Here is a 13553-nt window from a genome sequence, read left to right as displayed (position 1 = left end):
GGACCTCCGAGATATACTTTTAAATTAGATAGATGGACAATGTGTGAGTGTTTGGGACAGTGTGTGGGAAATTAGCACCTCCGAGATTACTTTTAAATTAGTATATTAAGACAATGTGTGAGTGTTTGGGACAGTGTGTGGGAAATTAGCACCTCCAAGATATACTTTTAAATTAGATAGATAGACAATGTGTGAGTGTTTGGGACAGTGTGTGGGAAATTAGGACCTCCGAGATATACTTTTAAATTAGATAGATGGACAATGTGTGAGTGTTTGGGACAGTGTGTGGGAAATTAGCACCTCCAAGATATACTTTTAAATTAGATAGATGGACAATGTGTGAGTGTTTGGGACAGTGTGTGGGCAATTAGCACCTCCGAGATATACTTTTAAATTAGTGTATAGACAATGTGTGAGTGTTTGGGACAGTGTGTGGGAAATTAGGACCTCCGAGATATACTTTTAAATTAGATAGATAGACAATGTGTGAGTGTTTGGGACAGTGTGTGGGAAATTAGCACCTCCGAGATTACTTTTAAATTAGTATATTAAGACAATGTGTGAGTGTTTGGGACAGTGTGTGGGAAATTAGGACCTCCGAGATATACTTTTAAATTAGATAGATAGACAATGTGTGAGTGTTTGGGACAGTGTGTGGGAAATTAGCACCTCCGAGATATACTTTTAAATTAGATAGATAGACAATGTGTGAGTGTTTGGGACAGTGTGTGGGCAATTAGGACCTCCAAGATTACTTTTAAATTAGATAGATAGACAATGTGTGAGTGTTTGGGACAGTGTGTGGGCAATTAGGACCTCCAAGATTACTTTTAAATTAGATAGATGGACAATGGGTGAGTGTTTGGGACAGTGTGTGGGAAATTAGCACCTCCGAGATTACTTTTAAATTAGTGTATTAAAGGTAGAGTAAACTCAAACAAGAGATTTGTGTGTTGGAAAGATGCATACCCGGACCACCAACACATACTGACACTTTAACAAATGAAAAATGCATAATTTTAGAGTTAATACAAAAACATGATTATTCCTGCTAACTGGGGGCAGCCATTTTGTTTTGTTTTTGTGACGCCAGCTCCGTCCATCTGCACAGTGTAAACAAACGCTCTAATTTACGACAAGGCGCTTCGCTTTCATCAATCTGACTTGTAAAACAACATAAATGACTTGATAGTATAATAAACTATTTAACTAAATATATTTCAATTTGCATCAATAGAATGAAATGGAATTCTAGTGTTTTTCTTTTTTTAAAAATCCAAAGAAAAAAAAAGCATATTATTAAGCCTATTGGTATGCTACGTTCGAGCAAAAATGAGCACTCACGATACCCAAGTGATAATTTTCTTTTCTTTGGGACTACGTAATTGGTCAGTTTTGTGATTTTAGATGGGAAAGTCTACTTAATCAAGGGTTTTACAGAATTACATGCATGTACACATGTACTTACAATAATAAAGCAGAACGGCTGATCGATTACGATTAGAGGGGTGTCTGTGCAATTAACACACAATACCCTGTGATCTTAATAAAAGAGGCACGTCTTTTTAGTGTGTCTAGACACAGTGTCTGGGGACCGTCTAAATATACACCTGCCAATTAGGAACCACAGGTACAGGCCACGGAAAGAAATGACCAATTAACTAAGAAAGCACTTCGATTATTATTTCAGTACGTGGGTTAATTTATATACAAACCATAATACAGTTATTTCAACACTTTGACAATGGTGGTTTATTTTGTATTAAATATAATATATAATTATTGCTGGCTTACTGGGATGACTATTATTACAGAATATTGCAATGCATCCGCAAAAATCAGGTATGGTTTGTTTCTTCAGTTCGAAAACTAATTCCTGACATGACACGTTAGGTATTACGTAACCACCAGCTCACCAGAGGGTGTATTAAGACTGTACTAACTCACTGTTGTGTTCGTGTTATTGCACGAGTAAATGATCTGGGCTTTAAGACTGTACTAACTTGTGTTCGTGTTATTGTACGAGTAAATGATCTGGGATTTAAGACTGTACTAACTTGTGTTCGTGTTATTGTACGAGTAAATGATCCAGGCTTTAAGACTGTACTAACTGTTGTGTTCGTGTTATTGCACAAGTAAATGATCTGGGATTTAAGACTACTAACTGTTGTGTTCGTGTTATTGTACGAGTAAAAGACTGATCCGTGTTATTGGTAAATGATCTGGGATTAAGACTGTATTGTACTAACTTTAAGACTGTGTGTGTTCGTGTTATTGCACAAGTAAATGATCTGGGATTTAAGACTACTAACTGTTGTGTTCGTGTTATTGTACCAGTAAATGATCTGGGCTTTAAGACTGTACTAACTCACTGTTGTGTTCGTGTTATTGCACGAGTAAATGATCTGGGCTTTAAGACTGTACTAACTTGTGTTCGTGTTATTGTACGAGTAAATGATCTGGGATTTAAGACTGTACTAACTTGTGTTCGTGTTATTGTACGAGTAAATGATCCAGGCTTTAAGACTGTACTAACTGTTGTGTTCGTGTTATTGCACAAGTAAATGATCTGGGATTTAAGACTGTACTAACTGTTGTGTTCGTGTTATTGCACCAGTAAATGATCTGGGATTTAAGACTACTAACTGTTGTGTTCGTGTTATTGTGCAAATGATCTGGGATTTAGTAAATGATAAATGATCTGGGCTTTAAGACTGTACTAACTGTTGTGTTCGTGTTATTGCACAAGTAAATGATCTGGGATTTAAGACTGTACTAACTGTGTGTGTTCGTGTTGGGATTGACTACTAACTTGTGTTCGTGTTATTGTACGAGTAAATGATCTGGGCTTTAAGACTGTACTAACTGTTGTGTTCGTGTTATGCACAAGTAAATGATCTGGGATTTAAGACTACTAACTGTTGTGTTCGTGTTAGTACCAGTAAATGATCTGGGCTTTAAGACTGTACTAACTGTTGTGTTCGTGTGTTTGCACAAGTAAATGATCTGGGATTTAAGACTGTACTAACTGTTGTGTTCGTGTTATTGCACAAGTAAATGATCTGGGACTGTTAAGACTAAATGATCTAAGACTGTACTAACTGTTGTGTTCGTGTTATTGTACAGTAAATGATCTGGGCTTTAAACTGATAACTGTTGTGTTTGTGTTATTGTACGGGCTTTAAGACTGTACTAACTGTTGTGTTTGTGTTATTGTACGAGTAAATGATCTGGGATTTAAGACTGTACTAACTCTTGTGTTTGAGTTATTGTACCAGTAAATGATCCGGGCTTTAAGACTGTACTAACTGTTGTGTTTGTGTTATTGTACCAGTAAATGATCTGGGATTTAAGACTGTACTAACTGTTGTGTTCGTGTTATTGTACCAGTAAATGATCTGGGCTTTAAGACTGTACTAACTGTTGTGTTCGTGTTATTGCACAAGTAAATGATCTGGGATTTAAGACTACTAACTGTTGTGTTCGTGTTATTGTACCAGTAAATGATCTGGGCTTTAAGACTGTACTAACTGTTGTGTTCGTGTTATTGTACCAGTAAATGATCTTGGCTTTAAGACTGTACTAACTGTTGTGTTCGTGTTATTGTACCAGTAAATGATCTTGGCTTTAAGACTGTACTAACTGTTGTGTTTGTGTTATTGTACCAGTAAATGATCTGGACTTTAAGACTGTACTAACTGTTGTGTTTGTGTTATTGTACGAGTAAATGATCTGGGATTTAAGACTGTACTAACTGTTGTGTTCGTGTTATTGTACCAGTAAATGATCTTGGCTTTAAGACTGTACTAACTGTTGTGTTCGTGTTATTGTATGAGTAATGATCTGGGCTTTAAGACTGTACTAACTGTTGTGTTTGTGTTATTGTACCAGTAAATGATCTTGGCTTTAAGACTGTACTAACTGTTGTGTTCGTGTTATTGCATGAGTAAATGATCTTGGCTTTAAGACTGTACTAACTGTTGTGTTTGTGTTATTGTACCAGTAAATGATCTTGGCTTTAAGACTGTACTAACTGTTGTGTTTGTGTTATTGCACAAGTAAATGATCTGGGATTTAAGACTGTACTAACTGTTGTGTTCGTGTTATTGTACCAGTAAATGATCTGGGCTTTAAGACTGTACTAACTGTTGTGTTCGTGTTATTGCACAAGTATATGATCTGGGATTTAAGACTACTAACTGTTGTGTTCGTGTTATTGTACCAGTAAATGATCTGGGCTTTAAGACTGTACTAACTGTTGTGTTCGTGTTTTTGCACAAGTAAATGATCTGGGATTTAAGACTGTACTAACTGTTGTGTTCGTGTTATTGCACAAGTAAATGATCTGGGATTTAAGACTACTAACTGTTGTGTTCGTGTTATTGTACGAGTAAATGATCCAGGCTTTAAGACTGTACTAACTGTTGTGTTCGTGTTATTGCACAAGTAAATGATCCGGGCTTTAAGACTGTACTAACTGTTGTGTTCGTGTTATTGCACGAGTAAATGATCTGGGCTTTAAGACTGTACTAACTTGTGTTCGTATTATTGTACGAGTAAATGATCTGGGATTTAAGACTGTACTAACTTGTGTTCGTGTTATTGTACGAGTAAATGATCCAGGCTTTAAGACTGTACTAACTGTTGTGTTCGTGTTATTGCACAAGTAAATGATCTGGGATTTAAGACTACTAACTGTTGTGTTCGTGTTATTGTACCAGTAAATGATCTGGGCTTTAAGACTGTACTAACTGTTGTGTTCGTGTTTTTGCACAAGTAAATGATCTGGGATTTAAGACTGTACTAACTGTTGTGTTCGTGTTATTGCACAAGTAAATGATCTGGGATTTAAGACTGTACTAACTGTTGTGTTCGTGTTATTGTACCAGTAAATGATCTGGGCTTTAAGACTGTACTAACTGTTGTGTTCGTGTTATTGTACGAGTAAATGATCTGGGCTTTAAGACTGTACTAACTGTTGTGTTTGTGTTATTGTACGAGTAAATGATCTGGGATTTAAGACTGTACTAACTGTTGTGTTCGTGTTATTGCATGAGTAAATGATCCGGGCTTTAAGACTGTACTAACTGTTGTGTTTGTGTTATTGTACGAGTAAATGATCTGGGATTTAAGACTGTACTAACTCTTGTGTTTGAGTTATTGTACCAGTAAATGATCCGGGCTTTAAGACTGTACTAACTGTTGTGTTTGTGTTATTGTACCAGTAAATGATCTGGGATTTAAGACTGTACTAACTGTTGTGTTCGTGTTATTGTACCAGTAAATGATCTGGGCTTTAAGACTGTACTAACTGTTGTGTTCGTGTTATTGCACAAGTAAATGATCTGGGATTTAAGACTACTAACTGTTGTGTTCGTGTTATTGTACCAGTAAATGATCTGGGCTTTAAGACTGTACTAACTGTTGTGTTTGTGTTATTGTACCAGTAAATGATCTTGGCTTTAAGACTGTACTAACTGTTGTGTTCGTGTTATTGTACCAGTAAATGATCTTGGCTTTAAGACTGTACTAACTGTTGTGTTCGTGTTATTGTACCAGTAAATGATCTGGGCTTTAAGACTGTACTAACTGTTGTGTTTGTGTTATTGTACCAGTAAATGATCTGGACTTTAAGACTGTACTAACTGTTGTGTTTGTGTTATTGCACGAGTAAATGATCTGGGTTTTAAGACTGTACTAACTGTTGTGTTCGTGTTATTGCATGAGTAAATGATCTGGGCTTTAAGACTGTACTAACTGTTGTGTTCATGTTATTGCACAAGTAAATGATCCAGGCTTTAAGACTGTACTAACTGTTGTGTTCGTGTTATTGCACAAGTAAATGATCCAGGCTTTAAGACTGTACTAAATTTTGTGTTCGTGTTATTGCATGAGTAATTGATCCGGGCTTTAAGACTGTACTAACTGTCGTGTTTGTGTTATTGTAAAGTATGTTAAATGATCCAGGCTTTAAACCAAGCTTCAAACCTGTCTTGAAGATGATTTTCACATTTTTCCTTCGATTCTGGAAATAATGTTTCTTCCTCGGCACGACAGTCTGACACCACTGGATTACTGGCACTACTTTCCACACATCCTGTTGTCATGGTTACTGTCTGAGATGACTGATCATCAGTCGGTTTACACGTTGATACAGGATTTGGTAATAAAATGGCATCACCATTTGAATCTGTTCTTCTATCACAAAATGTACTTTTCTTTGTCGTGGATGTCTGACAATGTGAACAACAGATACATGTATCTGTTTGTCTTTCAGTATTTTCAGGAGGTACGTGTGACTTGTGAATGTTCAAATCTCTGGCTGTAAGAAACTGTGGATAACACGGTTCATGTCTTCGCCACTGTACGTCACTTTCATGGTTGTTTTCAACTTCAGCATATATTTGCTCGAACGATCCTCTGAGTGACCGCATCCATTTTCTTACAACTGCTCCCCTCCAGGCAGCCTACAATTAAAATACAAGTCAAATAAACATACATGTATAGGAGTGACTGCGTCCATTTTCTTACAACTGCTCCCCTCCAGGCAGCCTACAATTAAAATACAAGTCAAATAAACATACATGTATAGGAGTGACCGCATCCATTTTCTTACAACTGCTCCCCTCCAGGCAGCCTACAATTAAAATACAAGTCAAATAAACATATATGTATAGGAGTGACTGCGTCCATTTTCTTACAACTGCTCCCCTCCAGGCAGCCTACAATTAAAATACAAGTCAAATAAACATACATGTATAGGAGTGACTGCGTCCATTTTCTTACAACTGCTCCCCTCCAGGCAGCCTACAATTAAAATACAAGTCAAATAAACATACATGTATAGGAGTGACCGCATCCATTTTCTTACAACTGCTCCCCTCCAGGCAGCCTACAATTAAAATACAAGTCAAATAAACATACATGTATAGGAGTGACTGCGTCCATTTTCTTACAACTGCTCCCCTCCAGGCAGCCTACAATTAAAATACAAGTCAAATAAACATATATGTATAGGAGTGACTGCGTCCATTTTCTTACAACTGCTCCCCTCCAGGCAGCCTACAATTAAAATACAAGTCAAATAAACATACATGTATATGTATAGGAGTGACCGCATCCATTTTCTTACAACTGCTCCCCTCCAGGCAGCCTACAATTAAAATACAAGTCAAATAAACATACATGTATAGGAGTGACTGCGTCCATTTTCTTACAACTGCTCCCCTCCAGGCAGCCTACAATTAAAATACAAGTCAAATAAACATACATGTATAGGAGTGACTGCGTCCATTTTCTTACAACTGCTCCCCTCCAGGCAGCCTACAATTAAAATACAAGTCAAATAAACATATATGTATAGGAGTGACTGCGTCCATTTTCTTACAACTGCTCCCCTCCAGGCAGCCTACAATTAAAATACAAGTCAAATAAACATACATGTATATGTATAGGAGTGACCGCATCCATTTTCTTACAACTGCTCCCCTCCAGGCAGCCTACAATTAAATACAAGTCAAATAAACATACATGTATAGGAGTGACTGCGTCCATTTTCTTACAACTGCTCCCCTCCAGGCAGCCTACAATTAAAATACAAGTCAAATAAACATATATGTATAGGAGTGACTGCGTCCATTTTCTTACAACTGCTCCCCTCCAGGCAGCCAATTAAAATACAAGTCAAATAAACATATATGTATAGGAGTGACTGCGTCCATTTTCTTACAACTGCTCCCCTCCAGGCAGCCTACAATTAAAATACAAGTCAAATAAACATACATGTATAGGAGTGACTGCGTCCATTTTCTTACAACTGCTCCCCTCCAGGCAGCCTACAATTAAAATACAAGTCAAATAAACATACATGTATAGGAGTGACTGCGTCCATTTTCTTACAACTGCTCCCCTCCAGGCAGCCTACAATTAAAATACAAGTCAAATAAACATACATGTATATGTATAGGAGTGACCGCATCCATTTTCTTACAACTGCTCCCCTCCAGGCAGCCTACAATTAAAATACAAGTCAAATAAACATACATGTATAGGAGTGACTGCGTCCATTTTCTTACAACTGCTCCCCTCCAGGCAGCCTACAATTAAAATACAAGTCAAATAAACATACATGTATAGGAGTGACTGCGTCCATTTTCTTACAACTGCTCCCCTCCAGGCAGCCTACAATTAAAATACAAGTCAAATAAACATACATGTATAGGAGTGACTGCGTCCATTTTCTTACAACTGCTCCCCTCCAGGCAGCCTACAATTAAAATACAAGTCAAATAAACATATATGTATAGGAGTGACTGCGTCCATTTTCTTACAACTGCTCCCCTCCAGGCAGCCTACAATTAAAATACAAGTCAAATAAACATACATGTATATGTATAGGAGTGACCGCATCCATTTTCTTACAACTGCTCCCCTCCAGGCAGCCTACAATTAAAATACAAGTCAAATAAACATACATGTATAGGAGTGACTGCGTCCATTTTCTTACAACTGCTCCCCTCCAGGCAGCTACAATTAAAATACAAGTCAAATAAACATATATGTATAGGAGTGACTGCGTCCATTTTCTTACAACTGCTCCCCTCCAGGCAGCCAATTAAAATACAAGTCAAATAAACATACATGTATAGGAGTGACTGCGTCCATTTTCTTACAACTGCTCCCCTCCAGGCAGCCTACAATTAAAATACAAGTCAAATAAACATACATGTATAGGAGTGACTGCGTCCATTTTCTTACAACTGCTCCCCTCCAGGCAGCCTACAATTAAAATACAAGTCAAATAAACATACATGTATAGGAGTGACTGCGTCCATTTTCTTACAACTGCTCCCCTCCAGGCAGCCTACAATTAAAATACAAGTCAAATAAACATACATGTATAGGAGTGACTGCGTCCATTTTCTTACAACTGCTCCCCTCCAGGCAGCCTACAATTAAAATACAAGTCAAATAAACATACATGTATAGGAGTGACTGCGTCCATTTTCTTACAACTGCTCCCCTCCAGGCAGCCTACAATTAAAATACAAGTCAAATAAACATACATGTATAGGAGTGACTGCGTCCATTTTCTTACAACTGCTCCCCTCCAGGCAGCCTACAATTAAAATACAAGTCAAATAAACATACATGTATAGGAGTGACTGCGTCCATTTTCTTACAACTGCTCCCCTCCAGGCAGCCTACAATTAAAATACAAGTCAAATAAACATACATGTATAGGAGTGACTGCGTCCATTTTCTTACAACTGCTCCCCTCCAGGCAGCCAATTAAAATACAAGTCAAATAAACATGACTGTATAAAATGTATAAGTCACCAAAGGAAAAAATTGGTTGCAAGATAGAGGGCTGAGGTGCATTAGTAATGAATTTTATATCCACTCTCCTGCAGATAGGACAGTACATACCACAGCATTTGATAAACCAGTAAGTGGTTACACCTAACAATTGAGGCTTGCGAAACACGCACTAGCTTTCGAGCTGGTATATGTATACAGCGATTAAAAATCTCATTTCCAATGTGTGGAATTTGAACCTAGTACTTACCAGGCAACTATCAGTAGTTATTTAAATACCTGTAATATCCATAAATAAAATTATTTTCCAAAATAAAATGTTTTTCCTACCTACCTAACAGGGTATGCACTTGGGATATCTTGTGACTGGCCAATGGGCAGAATTTTGAAAATAGCAATTAATAAAAAGGTTAATATGATAAATTTAAAAAAAAAAGAAAAAAAGTTACAAGCCAAAAATAAAAAGAATTGACTGCTCAGCCGAATATTTATATAATTTGGAGTATTTTAGAAGGACAGTCCAAAAATAAATAAGAGAAAGAAGATAGGATCAGACTATTTAATAATATTAAAAAAGAAGTAATTTTGACATAAAATTTTTAACGAAGGTCTAAATGTTTAAAGTCCGATCTACATGTCCTCGTTAAGGCCATTAGGGTGTGGAGGTTGGCCTACGGCAAACTGATGAGCAGAGAACCGGCAATGGCGGGGATGAAGTGCTTCCATCTCTGGTTGGCGAGGATGGTTATGACACTCCGGTAGTCGTTGCCGATGTACCAACAAATATAAACACTTACTGTATAAAGAAAATTTCCCGAGTTACGTTTTATGTATAGACAGTTTATCCAAATAGTAATCCTGCATTAATCCAATTTTCAGTTTCGAACAAAATCTCGAATATACCCGCTGGCCATTATAAGCACATTAAAAATGTGATTGAAAACTGTTGGTGGAATAGGATTATTTTTACAATTATTCGTCTCAGGTTCACAAGTTTCTTCTACAATATACAATATTTAATGGACTATCATGTTTAATAATAATAATAATAATAAATAAATAAATAAATAAATAATAATAAATAAACTAATTAATTAATATTTTTTTTAAATCAATTAATAATATTAATGATAAAAACTAAATAATATCATAAAAATTAATTCATACTTAATAGATAAATAATAATATAATAATAAACTACCGAATATTAGTAATTATATTAAATAAATAACAATAAATAAATGTTTGATTTAATAATAATAATAATAAATTAAACATGTCTTAAACATGTTTCCTTTACACACACACACACACACACACACACACACACACACACACACAGATATACAACACAGAGGGGGGTGGGGGAGACAGACAGAGGGATGGAACGTGGTGGCAAGGGATCACGCATTTGCTTGTTTCTTGTTTTCTTGTTTAATTAATGTGCATGATTCGTCATTTATGTTTCCCCATCTCTTTGTTTGTCTATTCACCTTTTCCCAGAACTTGCTATAAAAGATTAACAGAAATATTATGAAAGATTAATGAAACTATTATAATTAAAGATTTTTTAGGTTGTGGGGTTGGGGGTTGTGCAGGTTAATTAAAAAATATTTATAATAATTAAAACATTTTTAAATTGAATAAAAACCTTAAAATAAGTTCTAATAACCAGTAATTATAACTAAAAAAATTAAAACAAAAAATAGTGAAAATTAATAATAAATAAATAAATAAATAAAACACTTAAAATAACTAATGACCTGCAATAATAATTAAACAAAGATTTTTTTAAGAAAAAAAAGAGGAGAAAAACCATTGAAACACATGTAACCAATGGCCTGTAATTATAATATTAATAAAAAAAATTCTAAAGGAAATAATAATTTTTAAAAAAGTAAATAAATGAATGCCTTAAAATAAGTAATGACCTGTACTGACAATAATTATTTTTGTAATAATAATAATAAAAAAAAAATAATACCCCCCCCCAAAAAAAAAAAACACAACGTTAATGGCATAAATATTAATAATGCATATAATGCAACCCACAAAAAGCACATATACATGTATAGAAACAAAAATAACAAAATGAATAATCAGTTCCATTCAGTTCCGAAATATTTCTTTTTACTGGCTGTAAGTAAAATGTTTGATACGAATAATTGTCGTTCCGCCATATTTTCATTCCGTATTTTCGATGTGCCAGCATAAAAATAACTTTTATTAAAGTTTTAAATGTGAAAATGTGTCATCTTTAAACATCTAATCCTGGAAAGGTTACCCAAGGTATTGTACTTAATATTTTAGTCTAAAATTTATTAAAATGTGTTGTTGTATGTGTTGAGGCTCTTAAATAAAGCACATATGCCTGATTTTATTAAATCGTGATTGCAAATGAAAATTCTCCTGCGTGTGCTGTATCCTCACCGTAGTGCAGGGGTGTGACATTCTCTTTGAGAATGGTCAAAACAGCACAAATCCCCTTGTTTTCTTTGAGATACAATTGAAATTTTGAGTAAAAGTCAGTATCTATCTGTGATATTTGTATTTTTGCACAGTTCTTTACACTGTTTTTATTTAAAGTTACAGTATCTGGTTACCATATTATAACATCATGTACAAATATGAAATACAAGCTTAAATGAACTTTTAAAAAACTTGTGTGTGTTCGCTATGAATGGAGATCGTCAAAAGTATACGCTCGATTCATCGCCTGCCATCATTGATCGGCAAAGCACAAACAACAGCCTGTTGTCAGTTTCAGTTAACATGTGTGTTTGCCGATTTCAAATTATAGGGTTTGTCTCAAAAAATGAAATGAGAAATCCTGCGCTGTACGAAGAACGTTTGGTTGAGGATACGGTACTATCTAGAGTCTTTTGTTAAAACCAGTTTGATTTTGACAACGTATTATCGACAATCGTACCTTCCTATTTCAGAATGAATATGTTATAAAGTGTTAGTAGAACTTTTAAAGTTTAGTTTGTATACTAGGAACACATTAATAATGTATATATTTTTTAAATAAAATATACTAAAGCAGACAATGTTTTCACTTCTTAATTTTACATCTGTTAAAATCGACAAATTCATTTGAATAAATATTCTTTCATTTGGAAAGGGTAAAATTAGGGTTTTTTTTTGTTTAACGACATCAATGTTAGAGCATATTGATTTAATAATCATCTGCTATTGGATGTCAAACATTTGGTAATTTTGACATATAATCTTTGAGAGGGATCAGGTGCAATAGATAAACGTTACGGCACAGCAATAAACATCACAATAATAAATATCGTGCCTTGATGAACTACAGAAATTGGGCATTTTCAGTGCCACTTTCATTTGGAAAGAGGGTCCATGTTCGGACCCACAGAACATTTTGATAAATCTCTTAATACATTTTGTGTTAAGGAAAATTAAAAAAAGAAAGAAAACGGTTTCTGAATTACGTTTCTACGATAACAGGTTGTCCACGGAAATAAAGCAATGCACATTACATTTCGTAATTTATGGAAATACAATATTATGTACATTTGTAACATCAGATGTACATTGAAAATCGTTAAAATTAAAGAAATCTCTCCCTCTTCTGAATCTTTTTTTTTTACCTGAAGGTTAACAAGCTTTCTCTGATCAAGGTTTTCAAAATCTATAAACAATTCTTCCGCCGCTTCCATACTGACTCTTCCTGCGTGTGTGGGCACGTCTGTTCAGCGCTTCCAGTTCCTGCACAAGTCAAACGTTTTGTTTTGTTCAACGCCACTAAAGCACATGATTTATTAATCATCGGCTATTGGATGTCAAACATTTGATAAATTTTACATTTAGTCTTAGAGAGGAAACCCGCTACATTTTGCCATTAGTAGCAAGGGATCTTTTATATGAACCAGCCAAAGACAGGATAGCACATACCACGGCTTATGTTATACGAGTCGTGGTGCACTGGCTGGACCGAGAAATAGCCCAATGGGCCCACCGACGGGGATTCATCCCAAACCGACCGCGCATCCCGCAGGTGGGCGAGAGACGTAGCCCAGTGGTAGAGCACTCGCACCACGTGGGGGCGAGACGTAGCCCAGTGGTAGAGCACTCGTCTCACGTGGGGGAAGAGACGTAGCTCAGTCGTAGAGCACTCACCTCAGGTGGGGGAGAGACGTAGCCCAGTGGTATAGCACTCGCCTCACGTGGGGGAAGAGACTTAGCCCAGTGGTATAGCACTCGCCTCACGT

At 35.9% G+C, this 13553-nt stretch overlaps 1 protein-coding gene across 1 annotated transcript; it reads right to left on the bottom strand.

The window, feature by feature from the left end:
* Positions 1-5954: 5954 nt before the first annotated feature.
* Positions 5955-13054, bottom strand: LOC121378124. The gene is made up of 2 exons (XM_041506223.1): positions 12933-13054; positions 5955-6467 (listed from the first exon to the last, which is right to left on the bottom strand). The coding sequence occupies exons 1-2, from the start codon at positions 12999-13001 to the stop codon at positions 5955-5957; spliced, it is 582 nt and encodes a 193-aa protein (XP_041362157.1). The 5' UTR covers positions 13002-13054.
* Between the last annotated feature and the right edge of the window lie 499 nt (positions 13055-13553).

The sequence above is a fragment of the Gigantopelta aegis genome, chromosome 7 (assembly GCF_016097555.1).
Source record: "Gigantopelta aegis isolate Gae_Host chromosome 7, Gae_host_genome, whole genome shotgun sequence".
Taxonomy (NCBI): Eukaryota; Metazoa; Mollusca; class Gastropoda; order Neomphalida; family Peltospiridae; genus Gigantopelta; species Gigantopelta aegis.
This window is presented reverse-complemented; position numbering and strand designations above follow the sequence as displayed.

Coding starts and splice junctions, on each gene's coding strand:
- LOC121378124 (XM_041506223.1), bottom strand. CDS start 13,001: ATGGAAGCGGCGGAAGAATTGTTTATAGATTTTGAAAACCTTGATCAG. Junction 6,468..12,932: donor GAAAGCTTGTTAACCTTCAG/GTAAAAAAAAAA, acceptor TTTTAATTGTAG/GCTGCCTGGAGGGGAGCAGT.